The 21,108-nt window shown below is 34.5% G+C and overlaps 1 protein-coding gene across 1 annotated transcript in view; it reads left to right on the top strand.

Moving 5' to 3' along the window:
• The window catches only part of ANTXR2 (ANTXR cell adhesion molecule 2), a 154,902-nt gene that overhangs the window by 31,698 nt on the left and 102,096 nt on the right, over window positions 1-21,108 (top strand). Inside the window, exons 8-10 of the mRNA XM_049790309.1 lie at window positions 2,409-2,469; window positions 3,328-3,426; window positions 7,451-7,520. Of these exons, the coding sequence (XP_049646266.1) occupies window positions 2,409-2,469; window positions 3,328-3,426; window positions 7,451-7,520 (230 nt within the window). The remainder of the gene's footprint in view (window positions 1-2,408; window positions 2,470-3,327; window positions 3,427-7,450; window positions 7,521-21,108) is intronic.

The following is a 21,108-nucleotide window of genomic DNA, read 5'->3' as shown; positions in this document are numbered from 1 at the left end:
TTGATATTGTTATCTATAGTAGAAGTTGAGGAAATAAAAGTTAAGTATTAGGTAATATTTTAATTTGTAAATATTCCTTAGTACCATGGAACTTTTTGAGTGAACAGTTACATTAGTAGCATAAAGCTTTCATGGTAAACAACCTTTATGGAAAACAATATGGAGATTCCTCAAAAAACTGGAAATTGGGCTCATATGATCCAGTTAGGGGTATATCCTAGGAGCACAAAAATGCAATACAAAAATCCCTTCATCACACCTATATTCATCTCACAGAACTTTTTACAATAGCCAGAGTCTGGAAACAGCCAAGGTGCCCTTCAACAGACGAAAGGCTAAAGAAACTGATGTACATGTACACAATAGAATATTATGCAGCCGTCAGGAGAGATGAAGTCATGAAATTTTCCTATACATGAATGTACATGGAATCTATTATGCTGAGTGAAACTAGTCAAAGGGAGAGATAGAGACACAAAATAGTCTCTTTCATCTATGGGTTTTAAGAAAAACTAAAGACATTGAAATAATTCTCAAAGATGAGGGCCGGAAGGACCGGCTCAAGATATGAAGCTCACCACAAAGAGTGGTGGGTGCAGTTAGAGAAATAACTATGCTGAGAACTATGATAACAATGTCAGTGAGTAAGGAATGTAAAAAGCCTGTCTCAAATACAGGTGAGGGTTGGGGGAGGTTAAAGAAGGGGGCATTGATGATGGGAAGGTTGCATGGTGAAGGGCTGTGTTCTTGTCATGACTGAAACCCAACTCCAAGTATGTTTGTAATCATGGTGTTCAAATAAATAAATAAGTAGTTAATTTACTTAATTAAATCTGTTTTAAAATAAATTCCTTTTAGAATTATTGGCAGACCACACAGATTTGGGGATTTTGTGCTTCTCTTTGAATTTCCATTTTCCTGGTTTTTCCATTTTCCTAACTCATTGTATCACATTTATTTTAGATAGGCCAAAATGACAGTATTAATGGCCCTTTTTGTTGTTTTTGTTGTTGTTGCTGAAAGTTTTTTAGTTCCATCCATGTTGCTTTAGTAAAACTTTTCTATTTTGTTCCCTTCAGACTTTTGATATCTGAAATACAGATGTTAGTGATTTTAGATACTGCCTTTTGAAACTGCATTTTTCTCTGCCAAGACTCCTTAATTCTCAATTGTTCCACAATTCTCAATGGTTTTCACTCCTCAGAGGAGTTAGTGTTGATTTTAGGAGATAAAATCTTGTACCACAAAGAAGTAATTGAGTGTTTAAAGACCTTTGGCTACATCTGGAATTTCTGGGGTCATTTCTGAGTTTAAGAAGACACTATCAGGAATTTCTCAAGTTAAAAACCTTACCAGATTTATTTCCTAATCACTACGGCTATAATCAGTATATAAAAAGCTGATTCATGAGAAAATTATTTAAAAATATTACAGATGATACCTCTTCCAAAGATGCATATTTGGCAACAAAAACCTATAATTTGGCACAGCTTTTTTTAGGGCCTGAAAATTCATTTTCACTGTATGAAAGAAAGCACAAGAAGCCTTTTGATTTCTTGCTACAGTTCTTTTACTTGTCCTACTTGATATCAGTAGATGATAGAAATCTCCATATATCATCTATTTGTATTTAACTTCCATCAGGAGAAAAATTCATAAAACGATCATGTGGAATTTTTATGCCCTAAAAATGTAGTGCAAAACAGTTCAGAAAATAAAGACAGAATTGTTGTGTCTATTAAGAGCAGCGTATTTCATCATTGTTGTTTTTCACTTGTAGCCTGTGCCTTGCATGAGGTTTCTGTTTCTCAGAACAAGCTAAGCAGACTCTTTCTGTGTCTGTGCTCTTGGAATGCTGGGACAGAGGCTCTGCTTCTTAGTGTGGAGTTCAACTCATACAAGGGGCATGTGTTCTGCAATTGCAATGTTTGGTGCATAGAAAAGACATTTAGTATCTAGGAAAATTGAGGTTGAGAAATTGAACAGAAAGAAATGCCATGGTCAAATAAAATGTTCATATCTATTATGTTGAACTTGGTAATAGAAAACATTAAATTAGCACAGAAGCGTAGCGTTTAGCATCGCATAAACAGAAGATCTGATTTGCTGTCTTATTTTCACCTAATGAAGAAGGCCAGCTTTGATTTTATGGTTATCAGAAATTTCATTATCCTCTCATAACTAAAGCTAGAAGACTTAATCTATATTTATTCTAATCAAACGTGGATTGTTATAGGAAGCAAGTTTAGATAATATGCTGATTTAAATACAAAAGGTGTCTGTTATATTAATATATTTTTCTCTACTATCTACTGAAATTAAAGAAACTTAAAGATTAATGGTGATCTTATAATTTACTTTATCTATAATTTTCTGTATATTTTCATCTTCTTTACTTTTCTTTACAGATATTAGATCGCTCATGCCCTGAAACCCTGGAATTGTGGCCCTCAAGTGTTTGTGTGGGAGGTAAGTGATTGAATTTTTAAAATTCTACACACAAACTTTGTGTATATATATTTTTAGTTAAAATATATGATTTTAGGAGCCGGGTAGGTGGCGCTGGAGGTAAGGTGTCTGCCTTGCAAGCGCTAGCCAAGGAAGGACCTCGGTTCGATCCCCCGGTGTCCCATATGGTCCCCCCAAGCCAGGGGCGATTTCTGAGCGCATAGCCAGGAGTAACCCCTGAGCGTCAAACGGGTGTGGCCCAAAAAAAAATATATATATGATTTTATATGCATGCTGGAATGAGAATAGTAAAATTAACTTTTTTGGCATAGTTTCTGTAAGAATTTTTAAATAATTCCTTGAAATATTTCTACTTTAAATTCAATTTTTTTAAGATTGGAGTGTTATTTTAAATAATGAACATATTGTGTGACAGGCTTTTAGAATTATCTATATATTTAGTTCATGTTTCAGACCATTCCCATGACAAAAAATATGAATTTTTTCCCTTGATTTAATTATATAAAGTGAGTGTACCTAGAGAGTGGATGTTCCATACTTTGATGATATGGTCAACATTTATTTTTTGTCAGCTCAGGACACATTGAAGTAAGTGCTGACTAGAAATGACTGTTATGCTTCTTTTTTTATTTTTTGTCACTATTAGCAAACATTTTATTTGAATAATTTTATTTTCCTAGAGTATAAGAAAGCAAATAAAGTTGGAAACAGAGTCATGTCTTCATGATTATTAGTTGGCTGGATATTAAGAATGCTCTTTGAATAATACAAGGAATGCTCATAAGCTTTCAGGTTATGTCTTTGACACTTTTTCTTTGTAAATCAGTGATGAAAATGTCTATCTTTTTTTATTTCTAGAGGAATTTCAAGTCGTTTTAAATGGAAGAGGATTCTTCTTGGGGAGTCAGAATGGCAGTGTTCTCTGTACTTATACTATAAATGAAACATACACAAAGAGTAGGTCCTCCTTAATTTAAATTTTGCTTTAATATCTGTCTCAAGTCAATATCAAATGTCTTCTCCAACTAAAACCTACTTTCTATATTTTAATTATTTTATCTATTTAAATAACATGGTTTATAAAATTGCTTATAATACACATGTTTATGGCATTCAACGTTCCAACCCCAATCCCACCACCAGTGTAACCTTTCCTTCACATACATTATCCCCAGTTTACCACTCACCATCAGGTATGCCCTCTTAGCAGTCACAAATATTTTACTTCGTATTGCTTGTTAGAACTAGATGGTAATGGAATTGTTGAAAAAAGACTTCATTAGAAGATAGTTTGTGAAGATTATTATATCTCACAATGGGGTCATTGAGCTATTGTCTGAATTTACTTGGTTGCTTGTTGCTAATTGAGCATTCAGTGTTATTGATTTTGTTTGTTTAGCTTAGGTGGTGTCTGTGCTATTTTCACATCTAATTTGGTTCACACTCAAGGAATTTTAGGTTCTGTGAAGGTGGGATGATGAATTGACATGATGGTGACTATGGGACTGGGCTGTAGCTGCCAGGACTTCTGGTAGTATGGAGGTAGGGGATGAGTAGCCCACTCCCCGCCCCCCCCCCCATTCTGAGAAAAGCACAGAATTTTACTCCTCAAACCAGTATACTTGGTGATTTTGTCTGTTATGGTGTCTCTGCAGAGGTTAGTGATAAAATGATGAAGTTGGGCCATTGGTATGTCTGTGATTGTGATGTATGGTTACAGCTGCTGAGACTTTGGCAGGGCAGGGACTTGGTCTGCCTACCTTATGAGGGTGCCACAGTATTATCAGCTGCAAGACTGGTATACCTACAAATTTTTACGTCTTGGCTTGCATCTTTTTCTGGAATAAAATGAGTATATATGGAGCTAGACAATGAGATGACTTGGTGGCAGCTGTGGAATGTAGCTCTCTAGTCTATATTTTTAAATAATTAGTTTATTATGGTCAAATTAAGTTTATAGCATGTAAAACTATTTACATTGTTGTATATAAATTAATAAATTCTTAATAATAATGTTATTATTAATAATAATATTGTACTATTGCCAACACCAGAATGCTAGTAATTTCCCATCACAATCCATAAGACCCTTTCCACCATGCCTATCCCCGGTAGCATTAATTCTGTTTTTAAATTTATGGGTTTGTAGGGCCAGAGTGAATAGAGTGCTTGCCATGCACAACCTGGGTTCAATCTCCAACACCACATATGGACCACTTAGAGCTGACAGGAGTAAATTCTGACAGAGCCAGGAGTAGATTCTGAGCACAGTCAGGTGTGTCCCCCCACACACACAAAATAAAAAGAAACAAAAAATGTAGATAACAGTTTGTTTTCATCTTTATTTCATGAAAAGCTCCTTCATGGATTTTAATATTCTGAGCATTTTGGATCTATATTAAAACACATTTCTCACTGACAGTTACATTATCTTTTAAAAATTTATGTTAAGGTAAATGTAATGACACTGTGAACTCTGGTAAAATTGTTTCTGAGTTTCGCTGTTTATCTGCTAGCTAAAACTGTAGGCCATACATAGTAACTATTTAATGTGTTTAATGGGATAAGATGCTAAGGATTTCTCATGGTAAATATTATAATTAATATTTTATATAATTTATTTTATATAAACACCTTGATTACATTACATGATTGTGTTTGGGTTTCAGTCATGTAAAGAACACCACCCATCACCAGTGCAACATTCCCATCACCAATGTCCCAAATCTCCCTCCTCCCCTCCCAACCCCCACCTGTACTCTAGACAGGCTTTCCATTTCCCTCATACGTTCTCATTGTTAGGACAGTTCAGAAAGTAGTTATTTCTCTAACTAAACTCATCACTCTTTGTAGTGAGCTGGAACTTCCAGCTCTTTTATTCTTTTGTGTCTGAAAAATGAATGTCTTTCATTTTTCTTAAAATCCATAGATGAGTGAGACCATTCTGCGTTTTTCTCTCTCTCTCTGACTTATTTCACTCAGCATAATAGATTCCATGTACATACATGTATAGGAAAATTTTATGGCTTCATCTCTCCTGACAGCTGCAAGATATTCCATTGTGTATATGTACCACAGTTTCTTTAGCCATTCGTCTGTTGAAGGGCATCTTGGTTGTTTCCAGAGTCTTGCTATGGTAAATAGTGCTGCGATGAATATAGGTGTAAGGAAGGGATTTTTGTATTGTATTTTTGTGTTCCTAGGGTATATTTCTAGGAGTGGTATAGCTGGATCGTATGAAAGCTCGGTTTCCAGTTTTTGGAGGAATCTCCATATCGCTTTCCATAAAGGTTGAACTAGGCAGCATTCCCACCAGCAGTGGATAAGAGTTCCTTTCTCTCCACAACCCCACCAACACTGTTTGTTCTCATTCTTTGTGATGTGTGCCAATCTCTGTGGTGTGAGGTGGTACCTCATAGTTATTTTGATTTGCATCTCCCTGAGATTAGTGATGTGGAGCATTTTTTCATGTGTCTTTTGGCCATTTGTATTTCTTCTTTGTCAAAGTGTCTGTCCATTTCTTCTCCCCATTTTTTGACTCTTTTTTTTTTTTTTACTTAGTTTATCATATAAGTAGGGCAAGTAAAACTTGCAATAGACTCATTTTATTTGTATTTTCCACGATGAAATAAAATAAAATAATTTTAATTTTATTTGATAGTCATTGTTTTATAAGCATTAGTTTTATTTAATTCCCTAGATTAAAAATTTGATAAGGAACACTCTTAATGGGGGTTGAGAAACCTTTCATTGTGCTAGGGTTCCAGTTTGGTGTATGCAAGACAAGAGCCTAAACCACTTAACTGTCTCTCTGGTTCCTATAAATGTTTTTATGCTCCCCTACATTATTTATGCTCAGAAGATAACTACACAAAGATAAATTCTCAAATGAATGGAGTCAGATTCAATATTATCTTTCACATTGTAGGATTATTAATTTGATTATGTAAGTATTATTTATAGTATATGTAATAATGTTTTTTAGTTAGGAATCTTAGTGCCACCTGTGGACCACCAGGACATTCCAAGAGGGGACCACAGCCGAATACTGCATAAGTTGGGATCAACAAAATGGGATGGGAAGCAAGGTCTGACCCTTTTATTTATAGAGTATTACAAGGGCTACTTAAGCATTCAACTTTATAACGTATATTTATTTATTGTAAACATGATTATTTAATCAAACTTTAAAAATATTTCTTCTTCAAACATTTGTTGGTCTCTCCATAATTTTAAATATCTGCTTTCAAGTAGTTACTTTTTAACTTTAAAAATCTGAGGGGCTGGAGCAGTGGTGCAAGCGATAAGGCATCTGCCTTGCCCACACCAGCCTAGGACAGACCAAGGTTCTATCCCCCGCTGTTCCATATGATTCCCCAAGCCAGGAACAATTTCTGAGTGCATAGCCAGGGTTAACCCCTGAGCATCACTGGTGTGTCCCCAACCTCCCCCCCAAATTTTGAGTTATTTGTAAAATTGAAGGGGGAACAATAGTTTAAATAATAGTTTAAACAATACTTAAATAACTTCAGAGTTTATAGCATCTTTAAATTTGTAGCTTCTTCATATAGTCTTTGTCTAAGTCAAACATTTTTATTTATAATTTACTAATTCTATGCCAATGAAGCATGTACTTAACTTTTATTATATTTTCCCTCTTTCTATATATGAATATCTTTTTGTTGTTTTTCATTTTTTGGGGGGGTATTGGGCTACACCCAGTGACACACAGGGGCATTCCTGGTCTGCACTCAGAAATCACTCCTGGTTTGGGGGGACCTTATGGAATGCCGGATTGAACCCAGGTCCATCCTGTGTCAACTGCATGCAAAGCAAATGCCCTACCGCTGTACTATCACTCCAGCCCCATAGTGTTTTATGATTAATATATAAAATTTCTCATACTTATCTTTGATTTTGTGTACTCTTCATAATTTAAATATAGGGTCCTATATTAATTCATTGCTATTTTATTATCTAGGTGTTCATCCAGAAAGTGTGGATCTTAATTCTATGCTCTGTCCTGCACCTGCCTTAAACAAAGTTGGACAGTAAGTATTTCATAATATGTTAGGAAATGGTGACAGATAGACTTTAGCAATTTTATTGTATCTTTTCTAGATGTATTGGTTGATTATGAAATATTAAGCTTAAGCAGACCACTTTGGTATACTTTTAGCAGATTAAATATATTGATGTCTGTTTTATTTGAATAAACGGATCTATGAGTTTAATTTGTTAGACTTTAAATAAACAAAACTACTGCCATAATTTTGAACTTTAGAATTTGAATACACACATGCACATGTACACATAAACAATTTCCAGAGTTTACATATTATAATATATTATAATATGTAAACATTGAAATTACTAAAAAGGAACATAATTCTTTAAGACACATCTTGTACTAAGAGATACTTGCGCTTTCATTTGTTTAATTATAAAGTTTGTATATTGAAGTGTTTATATAATGTTTTGGGTCCATATATAGTGATGTTTAGATTTACTCAGACTCTGAGTTTAAGGGTCATTCTTGGCAGTACTTGGGTGATCATCAGATTATATGTGATGAAAGGAAGCGAACAGAGATTAGCTCCATGTAAAGCAAGTGCCACAATTACTGTGCTATCTGTTTTTCTCAAAGCCTATATTGTTAAATTCTTTACTGTGGTAATATACCATATTGAGAGCTGGTTAAAAGAAATGAACTTTCGTCTGGATGAAGGAATTTTATTTGAACCACCTATACACAAACAATTTCTCTAGTAATTTAGCATTTTTAATAGTATTTTTTTTCTATACTTTATATTTGAAGGAAATTATTTCCAACAGCTCAAGTATTTTCTTTCTTTTTTATTTCGGTTTTGGGTCACACCCGGCAATGCACAGGGGTTACTCCTGGCTCTGCACTCAGAATTCACTCCTGGCAGGCTCAGGGACTATATAGGATTCTAGGAATAGAAACCAGTTTTGTCCCAGGTCATCTCTGTGCAAGACAAATGCCTTACCACTGTGCTGTTGCTCAGGCCCAAAATATTTCCTGTCACTTTCTGTTTGCTTGTTTTTGAACCACACCCAGTGATGCTCAGGGGTTACTCTTGGCTATGCCCTCAGATATCGCTCCTGGCATGGGGGACCATAGGGATGCCAGAGGATCGAACCGCGGTTCATCCGATGTTAGCAAGGCAAATGCCCTACCTCTTGCGCCACCGCTTCTGCCCTCCTTTCTTAACAGTAGTAGATGCTATTATTTAGGATACCAAATAATATGGGATTTTCTTGACTCACTTTTTATTAATAATGTACCAAACGCAGGGAAAAATAGATCATACAAGTACTCCATCCAAAATCTGAATCAGTGTTTTGAGAGTAAAGATTGTATTTTCTTCCACAGAGTGGAAGGAGGTCATTTTGTTGACTTAAATACTTAACTTTTATGAACATTTAAATATCCAAGATATCTATTAGTTATCACTCCTGAAACCTCACTTCAAACTGATATCTCTTATATATGGTATTTAGAATAACTGCATGAAGAAATGCAATAGTATAAATGGGAGTTGTCTTGAACTTTTGACCTCAGAGTATAGCAAGGAGAAGGAAACTGAGTGAAAGAGGAGAAAGACAAATATTAAACGATAAGGGACGGGGCAAAACAGTCTCAGGTGCATTGATATTGTTAAAAAAAAAAAAAAAAGGACAGAACTAAATATTTAAGCCAAAGCAACAACAATGGAATCAAGACACAAAATCTAAATTTAAAATGGGCCTGTTATACTGGCAAGCTTTGGGACAGCAGCGGTAGTAGGGGACGCACTTGGGGAACAATGGTGGAGGGAAGTTGACATTGGTGTTGGAATTAGTCCTTTCTCTTATATACCTGAAACCCACCTAAAAAGGACATTATAAATCACAATGGTTTCAATAAAATAAGATTAAAAAAATCAAAGTCAATTAAATCAATATCTGATTTCTATTTTAAATATATTGAAAAAAGTTGAATAATAAAAATATGAATTATGCAATTTATTCTGATACAAAAATCTATTTTCTATCTTATGTTTTTAGCTAGTCTTATTTAATACCATGTTTGTTGATAAGTTAGACTTATCAAAAATTTTAGTGTGTTTCTTTTTAATTTAGCCATGTTATTCCCAAGTGTATAGTAGGCCTCTCTGAATAACCATAACTTGGGTTAACTGTGTCATATATATTTACTTGAAGTTTGATCCCATTTTGTTGTTTATTTATTTAAAGAAAATGCATCACATAGTTGATATAGTCAATTATAATACATTTGTTTACAGATAAGTGAAAACAAAGTTATTGAGAAAAGAGAAAAAAATTAAATGAAAGAGAAAAAAGAGAAAGAAAAAGAAAAAGTACAGTTGCAAGCACATTGTGAAAACTATTGCATCTTCAATGAAGTCATTATTTCAATGGCAGCAAGTTTATTAAGCTCTTGTTTTTAGCTGTCCATATTTTATTAATGTTGTATAATTGGGGTGTTCCTTTAGTTATGATAGCAGCAAACAAACGAAGTTGCCCAGAAATTTAAAGCACTATTACAATGATTTTTATTATTATTTTTATTATTATAAATTAGTATTTATTATTTTATTACTATTACAATGATACAATGACTTTTAGGGGCATGTACTTAGGTGCTAGGCCTCTTCTCCTCCAAAGATGGGCAGTTTTTTGTTGTGTGGGCCTGTGTATCCATAAGCTTTTATGGCTCAGTTTACAAGTTTTATCTTGTTTTATTGATCCTATTTTATTTATAATCCTATATTATAGATTCAAAATATATTCCAACTAATAAGGCAGCCTAATCAGTTTTCCCCACTATACTTATTCTTAGCTCTAACCTTATTGAAGCACTGATTTTATAATCTTTGAGTTATTATTCATTTCTATTCACTACTGCTTCCCTTTTCAAACTTATTCTCAAAATATGTTCAGATTTCAAAATTTCCCTCTACCTCCTCTGATCTGAAACTAGACAAAGTTACTGTCTTTTCTTGTTTGGTCCTGGTTTCTCAGCTCATCTTCTGCATCTTTGGCAGAAATGATCCTGTCACAACAGATTAGTTTATCGTCTTCCACTGACCTTGGTAGAGAGTTCTCTATTCCTCTTAAGAGAACAAATCTAATCTTTTTCCTTTTTTTATTTTGTTTGTTCTTGAGGGCACACTTGGTGGCACTCAGGGGTTACTTCTGGCTCAGTGCTCAGAAAAAACTCCTAGCAGTCTCAGGGGGATAGGGGTAAGAGTAAGTGGGAGTAAAGAGCCTGGGGAATTTGGGTGGGGGTATCAAACCTGGACTGCATGCAAGGCAAATGCCCTACCATTTGTGCTATTGTTTCCAGTCTAGTCATTTTCTAGGTTTCACATCTAGGTTTCTGCATCTTCTCCAGAATTGCTCTATTTTTGTTCCTTTTGTTATGATCACATGGGTCTCTTTGATGTTTCTTACCTGAATCAGTTTATGCTCACATTTTGTTCTTGCTGTACTTTCTCTTTGAAATGCTCTTCCCTTTGTGACTCACTTCTTAATCTTCAAATCTTGTTTAAATGTCATCGCATTGTTAAACTCTTCATGGTCATCAAATTTATTAGTACAATATTTTTTTCTTTATGGTACTCCATTCCAATTTAATGATTTATCTTTGCTTGCTTTTTAAAGTTATTTTTTATTGTGTCCTGGAACTGTTGCGAGTGGCCTAATGATGTCTAAGCCCTGATTATGGTCTTAAACTCCTCATTCCCACCCAAATTCCAATCAAGCAAAGCAAAACAAGAGTATAAATATATTTTTTTCTCCAAAATTTTAATCTGTTAGTTATATAAAGAGCTAAAAAAGTGTCATTGATTGCTTCGCAATATACTGGGATCTGAATCAAGTAGAAGAAAAGTGCTCAGAATTCTGTTTTGGGAGACAAGCTATTTATGGAAGCAGGATACTACGGTGGCCTTTACCTTAGTGCTTAGTTAAGGTATACAACTTACTTCTCAAAAGTAGTTATAAATGTTAGTACTACAGTTTAATCCTAGAGACTGAATTTATTTCTTTAGAATTTGCTTATGAGTACAGTCTCATTTTCAAGGGAGTTCCAAAGAGAATTCTTTATTCTCTGTTAATTTGTAGATGGCATTAATACGATGATATGAGTTCAAAAATACGCAGTGTTTAAGTAATAGTACAACCTATAGGGTGCATGCTTTGTACATGGCCAATCCTGATCCCCTTTCCAGCAATATGGTGCTTCAAGCCCTACTAGGTGTGATCCCTGTATACATGCCTGAGCACAGCCAGGTGTAGACCAAAAACTAAAGAAAGAAATAAAAATTATATAGAGCATAATAAATACCAGAATATAGAACATGGAAAAAGTCATCAAACTGAGAGTAGTTTTGGAAGGAGGTGTCTTAAGTAATTTCCTTTGCTTTTTCTTTGCTTGCTTAATGCAATGTACTACTGAGGCAGAACTTACTAACTTATTTCTTAATGTATCTGGGAGCATCACTATTAGTTCTCTTAAATACATTTCAAGTAATACAGATCATTTTTTGTCTTGATTATTGATCATAAATTCTTGTAGCTCTTTTATGAGACTGGATTAAGTATCTGGAATAGTTTAGCATTGTAAGGTGACTGATGGTTAATATCTTTACCTAATTAGCTTTTGGCAAAAGAATGGAACCCATTAAGAAGCTAGTTAGTCTATGTTTCAAATAAACACATCTGGCCAACAGTGAGAGAAGGTTTTTCCTGTGTGAGGGTGACAGATGTGATGATTGTTCCCCTTGTTCTCTCACTTAAATAATTAACAACACTCCGGTGAAGTAGCCCTAGACAGGCAGCCCTGAAGCCAGATGCATAGTCTCAGAGCTGCAGATATGGACATGTGTCTCATCTCATTAGCCTGCTCTATCAGTTCCTCTTTCCTATTTGTGTTACTTCCTCAAATACATTTTTTGGAGGATTATTGTTTTTAAATGCATAGAGATTATTGTTTCAAAAGCATCTTCATGTCAACCCTTTTTCAAATTAAAATTTCGATTTTGGTTTAAGAGAGGGTTGGCATGAAGATGCTTATTTAGAGATAACTGTAACTAAGTAAACAGCACAGAAGTTTTTGTTTGGCACTTGGTGTCACTGAGTAAACAGAACTTAAAAGTATCTGAGGAACCTACCCAGGTACTTTGTTGGAATGGATCTGTGAAGTAACTCTCTTTGAAAATATTTCCTTGTTCCATGTTTATGTTCAATAAGATTTTAAAGCTAACTGGAACTAATTAGATTTGCAACGTAAATAAAGTAAAGGTGGTTACTAGTAGTGAGGTCATCATTTTCTGTTCTTACATTGGACATAATTTCATTTTGAAATGTCCTGTGGGTAAGCAGTTTTACTAAGAAAAAAAAACAGATCTGACGAAATCTCAGAAGTTTATTTCTGCCGTCGTTTATTTGTACTAAAAGGGCTTCTCTTAGTTTGAGGAGAAGGACTGTGAATTCTTTGAATCCTTTCCATTTCCAGTCTTCTTCAGGGTTAGTTGGCATGCAGGTCTCCTCTGCTCTTCGTGTGGGCTTCTCTGACCCTCATTTACTGGTACAGCCACAATAGCACATCTGCTTTGCCATAATTGAGATCTCAAACCTGTAATTTGGCAAGAGGAACAGAACAAATTGGGTAAATATACATAAACACATTGTGAAGAAAGAAAAACAGAACAGAATGAACCAGAGCCTTATTCTACAGTTTGTTTGATAGAGATGATTTAAGGAGGCATATGGTATAGTTAAATGTGCTTTCAAAAACATTGGCCAGAATCTTCTGGCAAATATGAAATAAATATCTAAATCAGATGAAACTGATAGTATTAGTTCTCTTAAAAGGCAGTGTGGGAAGACACTTGACAGAGTGTTTTGAGTAAGAAGTGATGGGATATCAGAAAAAATTAAGCATCTGATACTAAAGATCATTAAGATGAATGGTGTGGCAATCTAGAGTTAGAGTTTGATTAGTAATATTCTTATTTTTCTTCAACATGGTAATTTTCAAATATAATTCATTTTCCTAAATTATTTCAATTTTTGCTTAGGCAAATTCTGCCTTTAGCATAGCTTCTCACAACATGTCTTTTAAAAATTATGGATACATATGTATATCCCTGATTCCACTATCTTAGGAGAAGATGACAAAACCACAACTTGATCATCTATTAAGTTTCTGGTGTATAACTTATTTTTAAATCACATATACAAAGATTTTGTTGAGTCTTTATTTTGAACATACACATTCAAGTTAGAGGAAATAGAACTGATAATAGTTTTTATCCAACCTTTCCTAAATGGTGGAACATTTATATTTTCATAAACATGGCATGCAATATTCTGATTATATTAATAATATGTTAAGTTAACCTGGTCTCTGCATTGCATCTGCATGTTAACTTTTAAGTTCAGTTCTGAAAATTGTCTTTTACAAGAGCAATTGTTTTTAACTCAACTATGTGGTCAACAAGATGTTTCCTAGTATAAAGCATCAAAACAGAAAGAACTAAAGAGATGTCTCAAAGGGCTGAAGCACATACTTTGCACCTGGTGGCGCTGGGTTCTATCCTTGAAATTCTATGTCCCTTTCTCCCAATTTTTAATATAGCAGTGTTCATGATATAGAATTCAAGTTTGACACATTAACTCTCACTTCAGGCATAGATATGACAGATGAAAAATAGATCCTATTTATTTTTTAATCATTCCATAAAAAGAGACAAAAAAAGTTCAATGTAAATCCAATCACATTTTAGCCTATAGTAAGGAAGTTTTCTAATTATGTGTGTATTTTTGTAATTTTGTTTTTGGATCATACTAGTGATGTTCAGGGCTTACCCCTAGTTCTGTGTTTAGGGGTCACTCTTGGCAGAGAATTGGGGACTGTATAGGGTGCCGAGGATTGAAACTGGGTCATATGCATGCAAGGCAAGTTCTTTACCCACTGTACTATTTCCCCAGCCCCTGTGGAAGTTTTCTCTATGAGAACTTTTACTGTGCTAAAAGTATTATGAGGGACATATATATATATATATGATAAAGTAAATAATAATATCTTTATTTAAACACCATCATTACAAGTATTTTTGTAGTGTTGTAAATAGTTTTGTAAATAATAATATCTTTATTTAAACACCATTATTACAAGTATTTTTGTAGTTGGATTTTAATCATCAAAAGAACACTCCCTTTCGCCAGTGCAATTTATAACTTTTAAATATTATGCAGAGTTAAATAGTAACACTTGATTTCTAAATACCTTCAATCACGATAACTTTGATAATGTTCTGAGTAGCTGCCAATTTATTTTTCAGTACAAGCAAAATTGAAGTAAATTATTTATTACTTTCAGCAAATGTTTTTTACAGTTTCACTTAATTTTAAACCTTTAAAATATATTACAAAATGGAAGTCTTCTATTGGATATTCATGACACCGGTAGCAAAGGAGTACTTTACAAGAGTTGATTATGGATTGATATGCCAATTGTCTTTTATAGAGTAAGACAATTCTCATATCAGAATAGCTTTGACATATGATATTGAACTATTCTCTTACATCGAATATTTATTAATTTAATAGAACAGATTTTGTTTACACATTTAAGAATGCATATGATTTTATTAACTACAAAAACATAAGAATACATTAACTATAAATTTTCACTGTAGTTGTATTTCTGACATAAATTCATCTTCTCCAAGGTTTCTTGAGTTCCCAATCTCCAGACAAGCTTTTTTTTTAAATTAATAACTTTATTTAAACACCTTGATTACAAGCATGATTGTGGTTGGGTTTCAGTCATGTAAAGAACACCCCCCTTCACCAGAGTAACATTTCCACCACCAATGTCCCACATCTCCCTCCTCCCCACCCTACCCTCGCCTATAATCTAGACAGGCTTTCTACTTCCCTCATTCATTCACATTGTTATGATAGTTTTCAATGTTGTTATTTCTCTAATTGCACTCATCACTCTTTGTGGTGAGCTTCTTGTAGTGAGCTGGAACTTCCAGTCCTCCTCCCTTTTGTCTCTGAAAATTATTGCAAGAATGTCTTTCATTTTTCTTAAAACCCATAGATGAGTGAGACTATTCTGTGTCTGTCTCTCTCCCTCTGACTTATTTCACTCAGCATAATAGATTCTATGTACATTCGTGTATATGAAAATTTTATGACTTCATCTCCTGACGGCTGCATAATATTCCATTGTATATCTGACCACAGTTTCTTTAGCCATTCATCTTTTGAAGGGCATCTTGGTTGTTTCCAGAGTCTTCCTATGGTAAATAGTGCTGCAATGAATATAGGTGTAAGGAAGGGATTTTTGTGTTCCTAGGGTATATCCCTAGGAGTGGTATAGCTGGATCATATGAAAGCTCTATTTCCAGTTTTTGGAGGAATCTCCATATTGCTTTCCATAAATGTTGGACTAGACGGCATTCTCACCAGCAGTGGATAAGAGTTCCTTTCTCTCCACATCCCCTCCAGCACTGTTTGTTCTCATTCATTGTGATGTGTGCCAATATCTGTGGTGTGAGATGGTACCTCATAATTGTTTTGATTTGCATCTCCCTGATGATTAGTGATATGGAGCAATTTTTCATGTGTCTTTTGGACATTTGTATATCTTTTTTGTCAAATTCAGACAAGCTTTTTTAAAAATATTTTATTGAAGTTCTGGGATTTATAATGTACAATACTCTTTGCTACTCATACTTTTCATGCATACATCATTTCAACACCACACCCATCTCCAGAGAGCTTACTCCCCTCCACCAGTGTTCATGGACTCCTCAAAACCTCATCTCCTCCCATGCAAGCTGTTCTATAGAAAAACTTTTCAGTTCCAACAACCTTGACCATTTGTTGTTTCCTTACTGTTTCTTTGTTTTTAAATCCCACATATGGGGAGATCTCTCATACCCTTTTTTGTTTTACTTTGGTTACACATATAATCATATATGAACAGAGTTTATTTCCTAAAATTCCAGGCCAGACTTTTAAATTTAGTTTTAGATTCATTAATAAATATCTAGTATGAAAGTATCTACTAATGCACATGAATTCCCCACAGGGACTTTAAACTTGAAGTTCTTAAATGTACTTCTCTTTAAACTCACACTTCTGTTTCCTGTGAATGACTATATGCTTTCTTGTGCAAGACATTTTGAAGTCATCTTAAATGACTCACCTATGCCATTCAATATATATTCAAGTCCAAAATGTCTTTATGCTTTCGTTTTTGCACTACCTATATTGCTACCATTTAGTAAAAATATGACTTGGTTTTTATTTGAAATTGAACTTCACTAAGACTTTTTTTTTTTTTTTTTTTTTTTTTTTTTTTTGGTTTTTGGGTCACACCCAGCTCAGGGGTTACTCCTGGCTATCTGTGCAGAAATAACTCCTGGCAGGCACGGGGAACCATATGGGATGCCGGGATTCGAACCAGCCACCTTAGGTCTTGGATCGGCTGCTTGCAAGGCAAATGCTGCTGTGCTATCTCTCCTGCCCCACACTAAGACATTCTTAACTTATCTTTTTATTGTAACACTATCTTTCAGTCTTGCTATACCTGTTTACAGTATACAGTTTACTGTGTTTATTTTCATTAACATAATGAAAATTATATCCATATTTCTGCATAGTTTTAAAAATTTTAAACTAATTTCATATGTTTAAAATGACATTTCTAGGTTCTTCCTGATTATTCTCCTACTCCCCTTTTCAATCTCATACCATATATTTATTTTTTTAATAATACTCTGTATTGCTGCTGTATTCAATACTTTTCTTTCCTTTACTATTCTGTAGCTTTCTTACCTTCCATCCTGATGAACAGAGAGGACACTATAAATCTAGGGATCTCTTTTTAATCTCTTTCCCAGAATTCATTCTGATCATTCTTTAGGAATCATTTTAAAGGTAGCTTACTTCAAGAAAACTTTCTACTGTTCCCATGGCAAGTCAGATATTTTTGTGCCTTTCAAGTGGTTGAACACGAATTAATATCACACTATAATGAAATTGTTTATTTCTGAGGCTTTCTTTTAGTGTTTATCGAAATGCTTTATTTTATTAGATATGGCAGTCTTATTACCAAGAAAGCCTTTCTTGAACTATTTGTTTAGTAAATATTTGTTTAATAATTCAGTAGTAAAATGTTTGTGGGATTGTTCCAACATTGTTAAACATTCATAAACTAAATCAGAAAGTATCTTAATTTTGAGATTTAAGCATATAGCTCAACAAAGCTTTAATGTCGGGTTTAAATAAGATGTTATTTTGTAATACAAGGTAACTAGAATTATAAATTTCCTTACACAAGCCTGCATAATAATATCAGGCATTTTGAACAAGTTGCTCTTTATATTTTTAACTTTCTTTATTTAAACACCATGATTGCAAACATGTTCATAATTGGGTTTCAGCCATAAAATGCACAATCCCCATCACCAGTACAACTTTCCCGTCACCAATTTCCTCCATTTCCCTCCTTCCCCATCTCCTGCCTGTCTTGAAACAGGCATTTTATTTCTCTATCATAGCAATGGTAGTTTTTAGTAAAGTTATTTTTCTTTTTTTTTTTTAAATTTTTATTGTGATCATACTGGCTTACATATCTTTCACAGTAGTATTTTAGGTACATATTAACATTGAATCAGGGGAAAGCCCATCACCATATTTGTCCTCCCCCATCCCAGTTCCCTTTCTGCAACCCATATATCCCACCATCACCCCACCGGGTGCTAGAGTAGGTGGACCCCCTGTTTGTCTAGCTTACTATTAGTGGTCATATATCTGTTTGGTCCTGGGACCCTCCCTTTATTTATTCCCCCTCTATTTAAGAGGCGGAGCTAGGTAAATCGAGTTATGTGATTTTGTTTGAAGGAAAGAAAAGCAATAGAATGGGGTACAAAATAAGAAAAAATAAAAAAATAAATAAAAAAAGAAGTCAAATACTTTGAAAATGGGCGGAGACCTTCTAGAGGCTTTCAACCTCAGTTTGAGAGAGGACATGGAAAAGGTAATTGAAACACCACAACAATACAGAAAGAAATATCAAATTAAATATCCAGTGAGCACTACAGCAATAAAGACAAGCACTACACAATAGTCTCGATTCTAAAATCAAATCATGCCAAAGTGCAAAAAGAAAGAGAAAGATAAGATAAGATAAGATAAAATAAAATAAATTAAAATTGGAGATATCAACTTCAATATCTATACCAAAATAAAGATGTCAAAAAATCAGTCAATCAATAAATGTGTGGAAAGATGATTATTTTGTGTTTTTTGTTTGTTTGTTTGTTTTCCCCCTGCATAGGCACATTAAGTATTGGGGATATTATAGAGGGAATTCCCTTGGCCTAGGAGTTATAGGGTTTCTCCACCCCTTAAGTATACTGTTATAGGATTAACTGTAGACTCCTTGCATAATCAGTGAAGTTATTTTTCTAATTACACTTACCACTCTTTTGCTAAGTTTCATGTTATGGGCTGGTCCTTTTGGCCCTTATCTCTATTGTCACTGATATTTTTACTATATTGTCTTTTATTTGTCTTAAATACCACAGATGAATGAGACTATTCTGTGTTTATCTCTCTCCCTCTGATTTATTTAACTCAATAAAATAGTCTTTATATCCATCCATGTATAGGAACATTTCATGACTTGTTTTTATTATAATTTTTATTTTAATCATAGTGGCTTACATATCGTTCTCAGTAATATTTTAGGTACATATTAACATTGAGTCAGGGGAATTTCCACCACCGAATTGTCCTCCCTCCACCCCTGTTCCCGTTCTGCATCCTGCCTCCCATAGCCTCCACCCTCACCCCTGGGGCTGCTAGAATAGTAGTCCCCTCTTTGCCTAGCTAACTACTTAGTGATCTTACAACTGATTGGTCATGGTACCTCCATTATATCACCCTCTAATAGGAGGTGGGACAAGATAAAGTTATGTGGTTTTTTTAACAGGTTCATGGTATTCTATTGTGTACATGTACCACAATTTTTTAGCCACTCATCTCTTTTTGGGCATGTGGGTTGTTTTTAGATTTTGACTATTGTAAATAGTACTGCTATGAACATAGGAGTGAAAAGGGCATTATTGTATTGTGTTTTTGTGGTCCTAGGGTATATCCATAGAAGCAGTATTGCTGGATCACATAGGAGCTTAATGTCTAGATTTTTAAGAAATATCCATATTATTTTCCAAAAAAAGCTGGACTATAGGAGATTTCCACCAAAAAATGTATGGGACTTCATTCATTCCTCCACATCGATGCCAGCACAAGTTGTTCTTGTTCTTTGTACTATGTGCCAGTCTCTGTGTCATGAGATGATACCTAATTGTTGTTTTGATTTGCAACTCCCTGATATTTAGTGACATGGAGTATTTTTTCATGTACATTTGAGTCATCTGTATTTCTTCTTTGAGGGAATGTCTGTTCATTTCTTCTCCCTATTCACTGATGGAGTTAGATGTATTTTCCTTGTTAAGTTCTGTCAGTACTTTGTATATCTTAAAAGTTAGCATCTTAAGACTACTAAGTAGTAAGCTAGGTACGGAGGGAACCACATATTCTAGCAGCCCCGGGGGTGAGGGAGGAGGATATGGGAGGTAGCACGAAAACGGAGGTGTAGGGAGGACAGATCGGTGATGGGAATCCCCCCTGATTTTATGTAAATATGTACCTAAAATATTATTGTTAACAATATGTAAGCCACTATTATCAAAATAAAAATTATATTAAAAAAGTTAGCACCTTATCAGATGGGTATTGGGTGAATACTTTCTACCATTCAATGGGTGACCTTTCTCTCCCAGTCACTGTTTCTTTTGAAATGCGGAAGCTTCTCAGTTTGATGTAATCTCATTCAATTACCTCTACTTCTATTTGTTTGGACAGTGGCATTTCCTCCTTGAAGAAGCTTTTAGCATCAATATCATGGAGTGTTTTGCCTAAGATTTCTTCTATATACCTTATAGTTTCAGACCTGGTATCAAGGTACTTTTCAGGATATCAAGCTATGTTCTTCATTCTCTAATCATAGTGGGGGCCTACATTTTTTCCCCATTATTGCTTTTGTAGTGTGATGTTTTCTTTGTCCCATGCTGCCATGTTTTGACAAGAAGTAGCTTGTTGCCCTCAAACAGAGTAAAGAGGTCTTTTACTCAAATTCTTCCCTCACCTGGACACCCCTGATTAGCTTCTGGATCCCAAAGCTGCAGTATATCACTCTTTGTATTATTTTTATTTAATTTTTTTGAAATCGATGTAAATTACAAGTCTTTCATAGTTTATTTTAGGTACATAGTAACAAGGAGTTAGGGTCATTCCCATCACCTCTCACCACTATAGTTCCCAGCATGCATCCCATACATACCTCCACTCTTATTCCCCTGGATTGCTAATGTAACAGGACCATTTTCTGTATAGCATGTTATAGTTTGGGTCTCTTGATTCAATTGTCATTAACTTTGATTTGAGAATTTAGATCTGACCATTTTTTTTCCCACTCAATGTTCCTGAGACCTCTTGCTTACTGGGTCCCATTCAATT

Source organism: Suncus etruscus, chromosome 16 (genome assembly GCF_024139225.1).
Source record: "Suncus etruscus isolate mSunEtr1 chromosome 16, mSunEtr1.pri.cur, whole genome shotgun sequence".
NCBI classification, from domain to species: domain Eukaryota; kingdom Metazoa; phylum Chordata; class Mammalia; order Eulipotyphla; family Soricidae; genus Suncus; species Suncus etruscus.
This window is presented reverse-complemented; position numbering and strand designations above follow the sequence as displayed.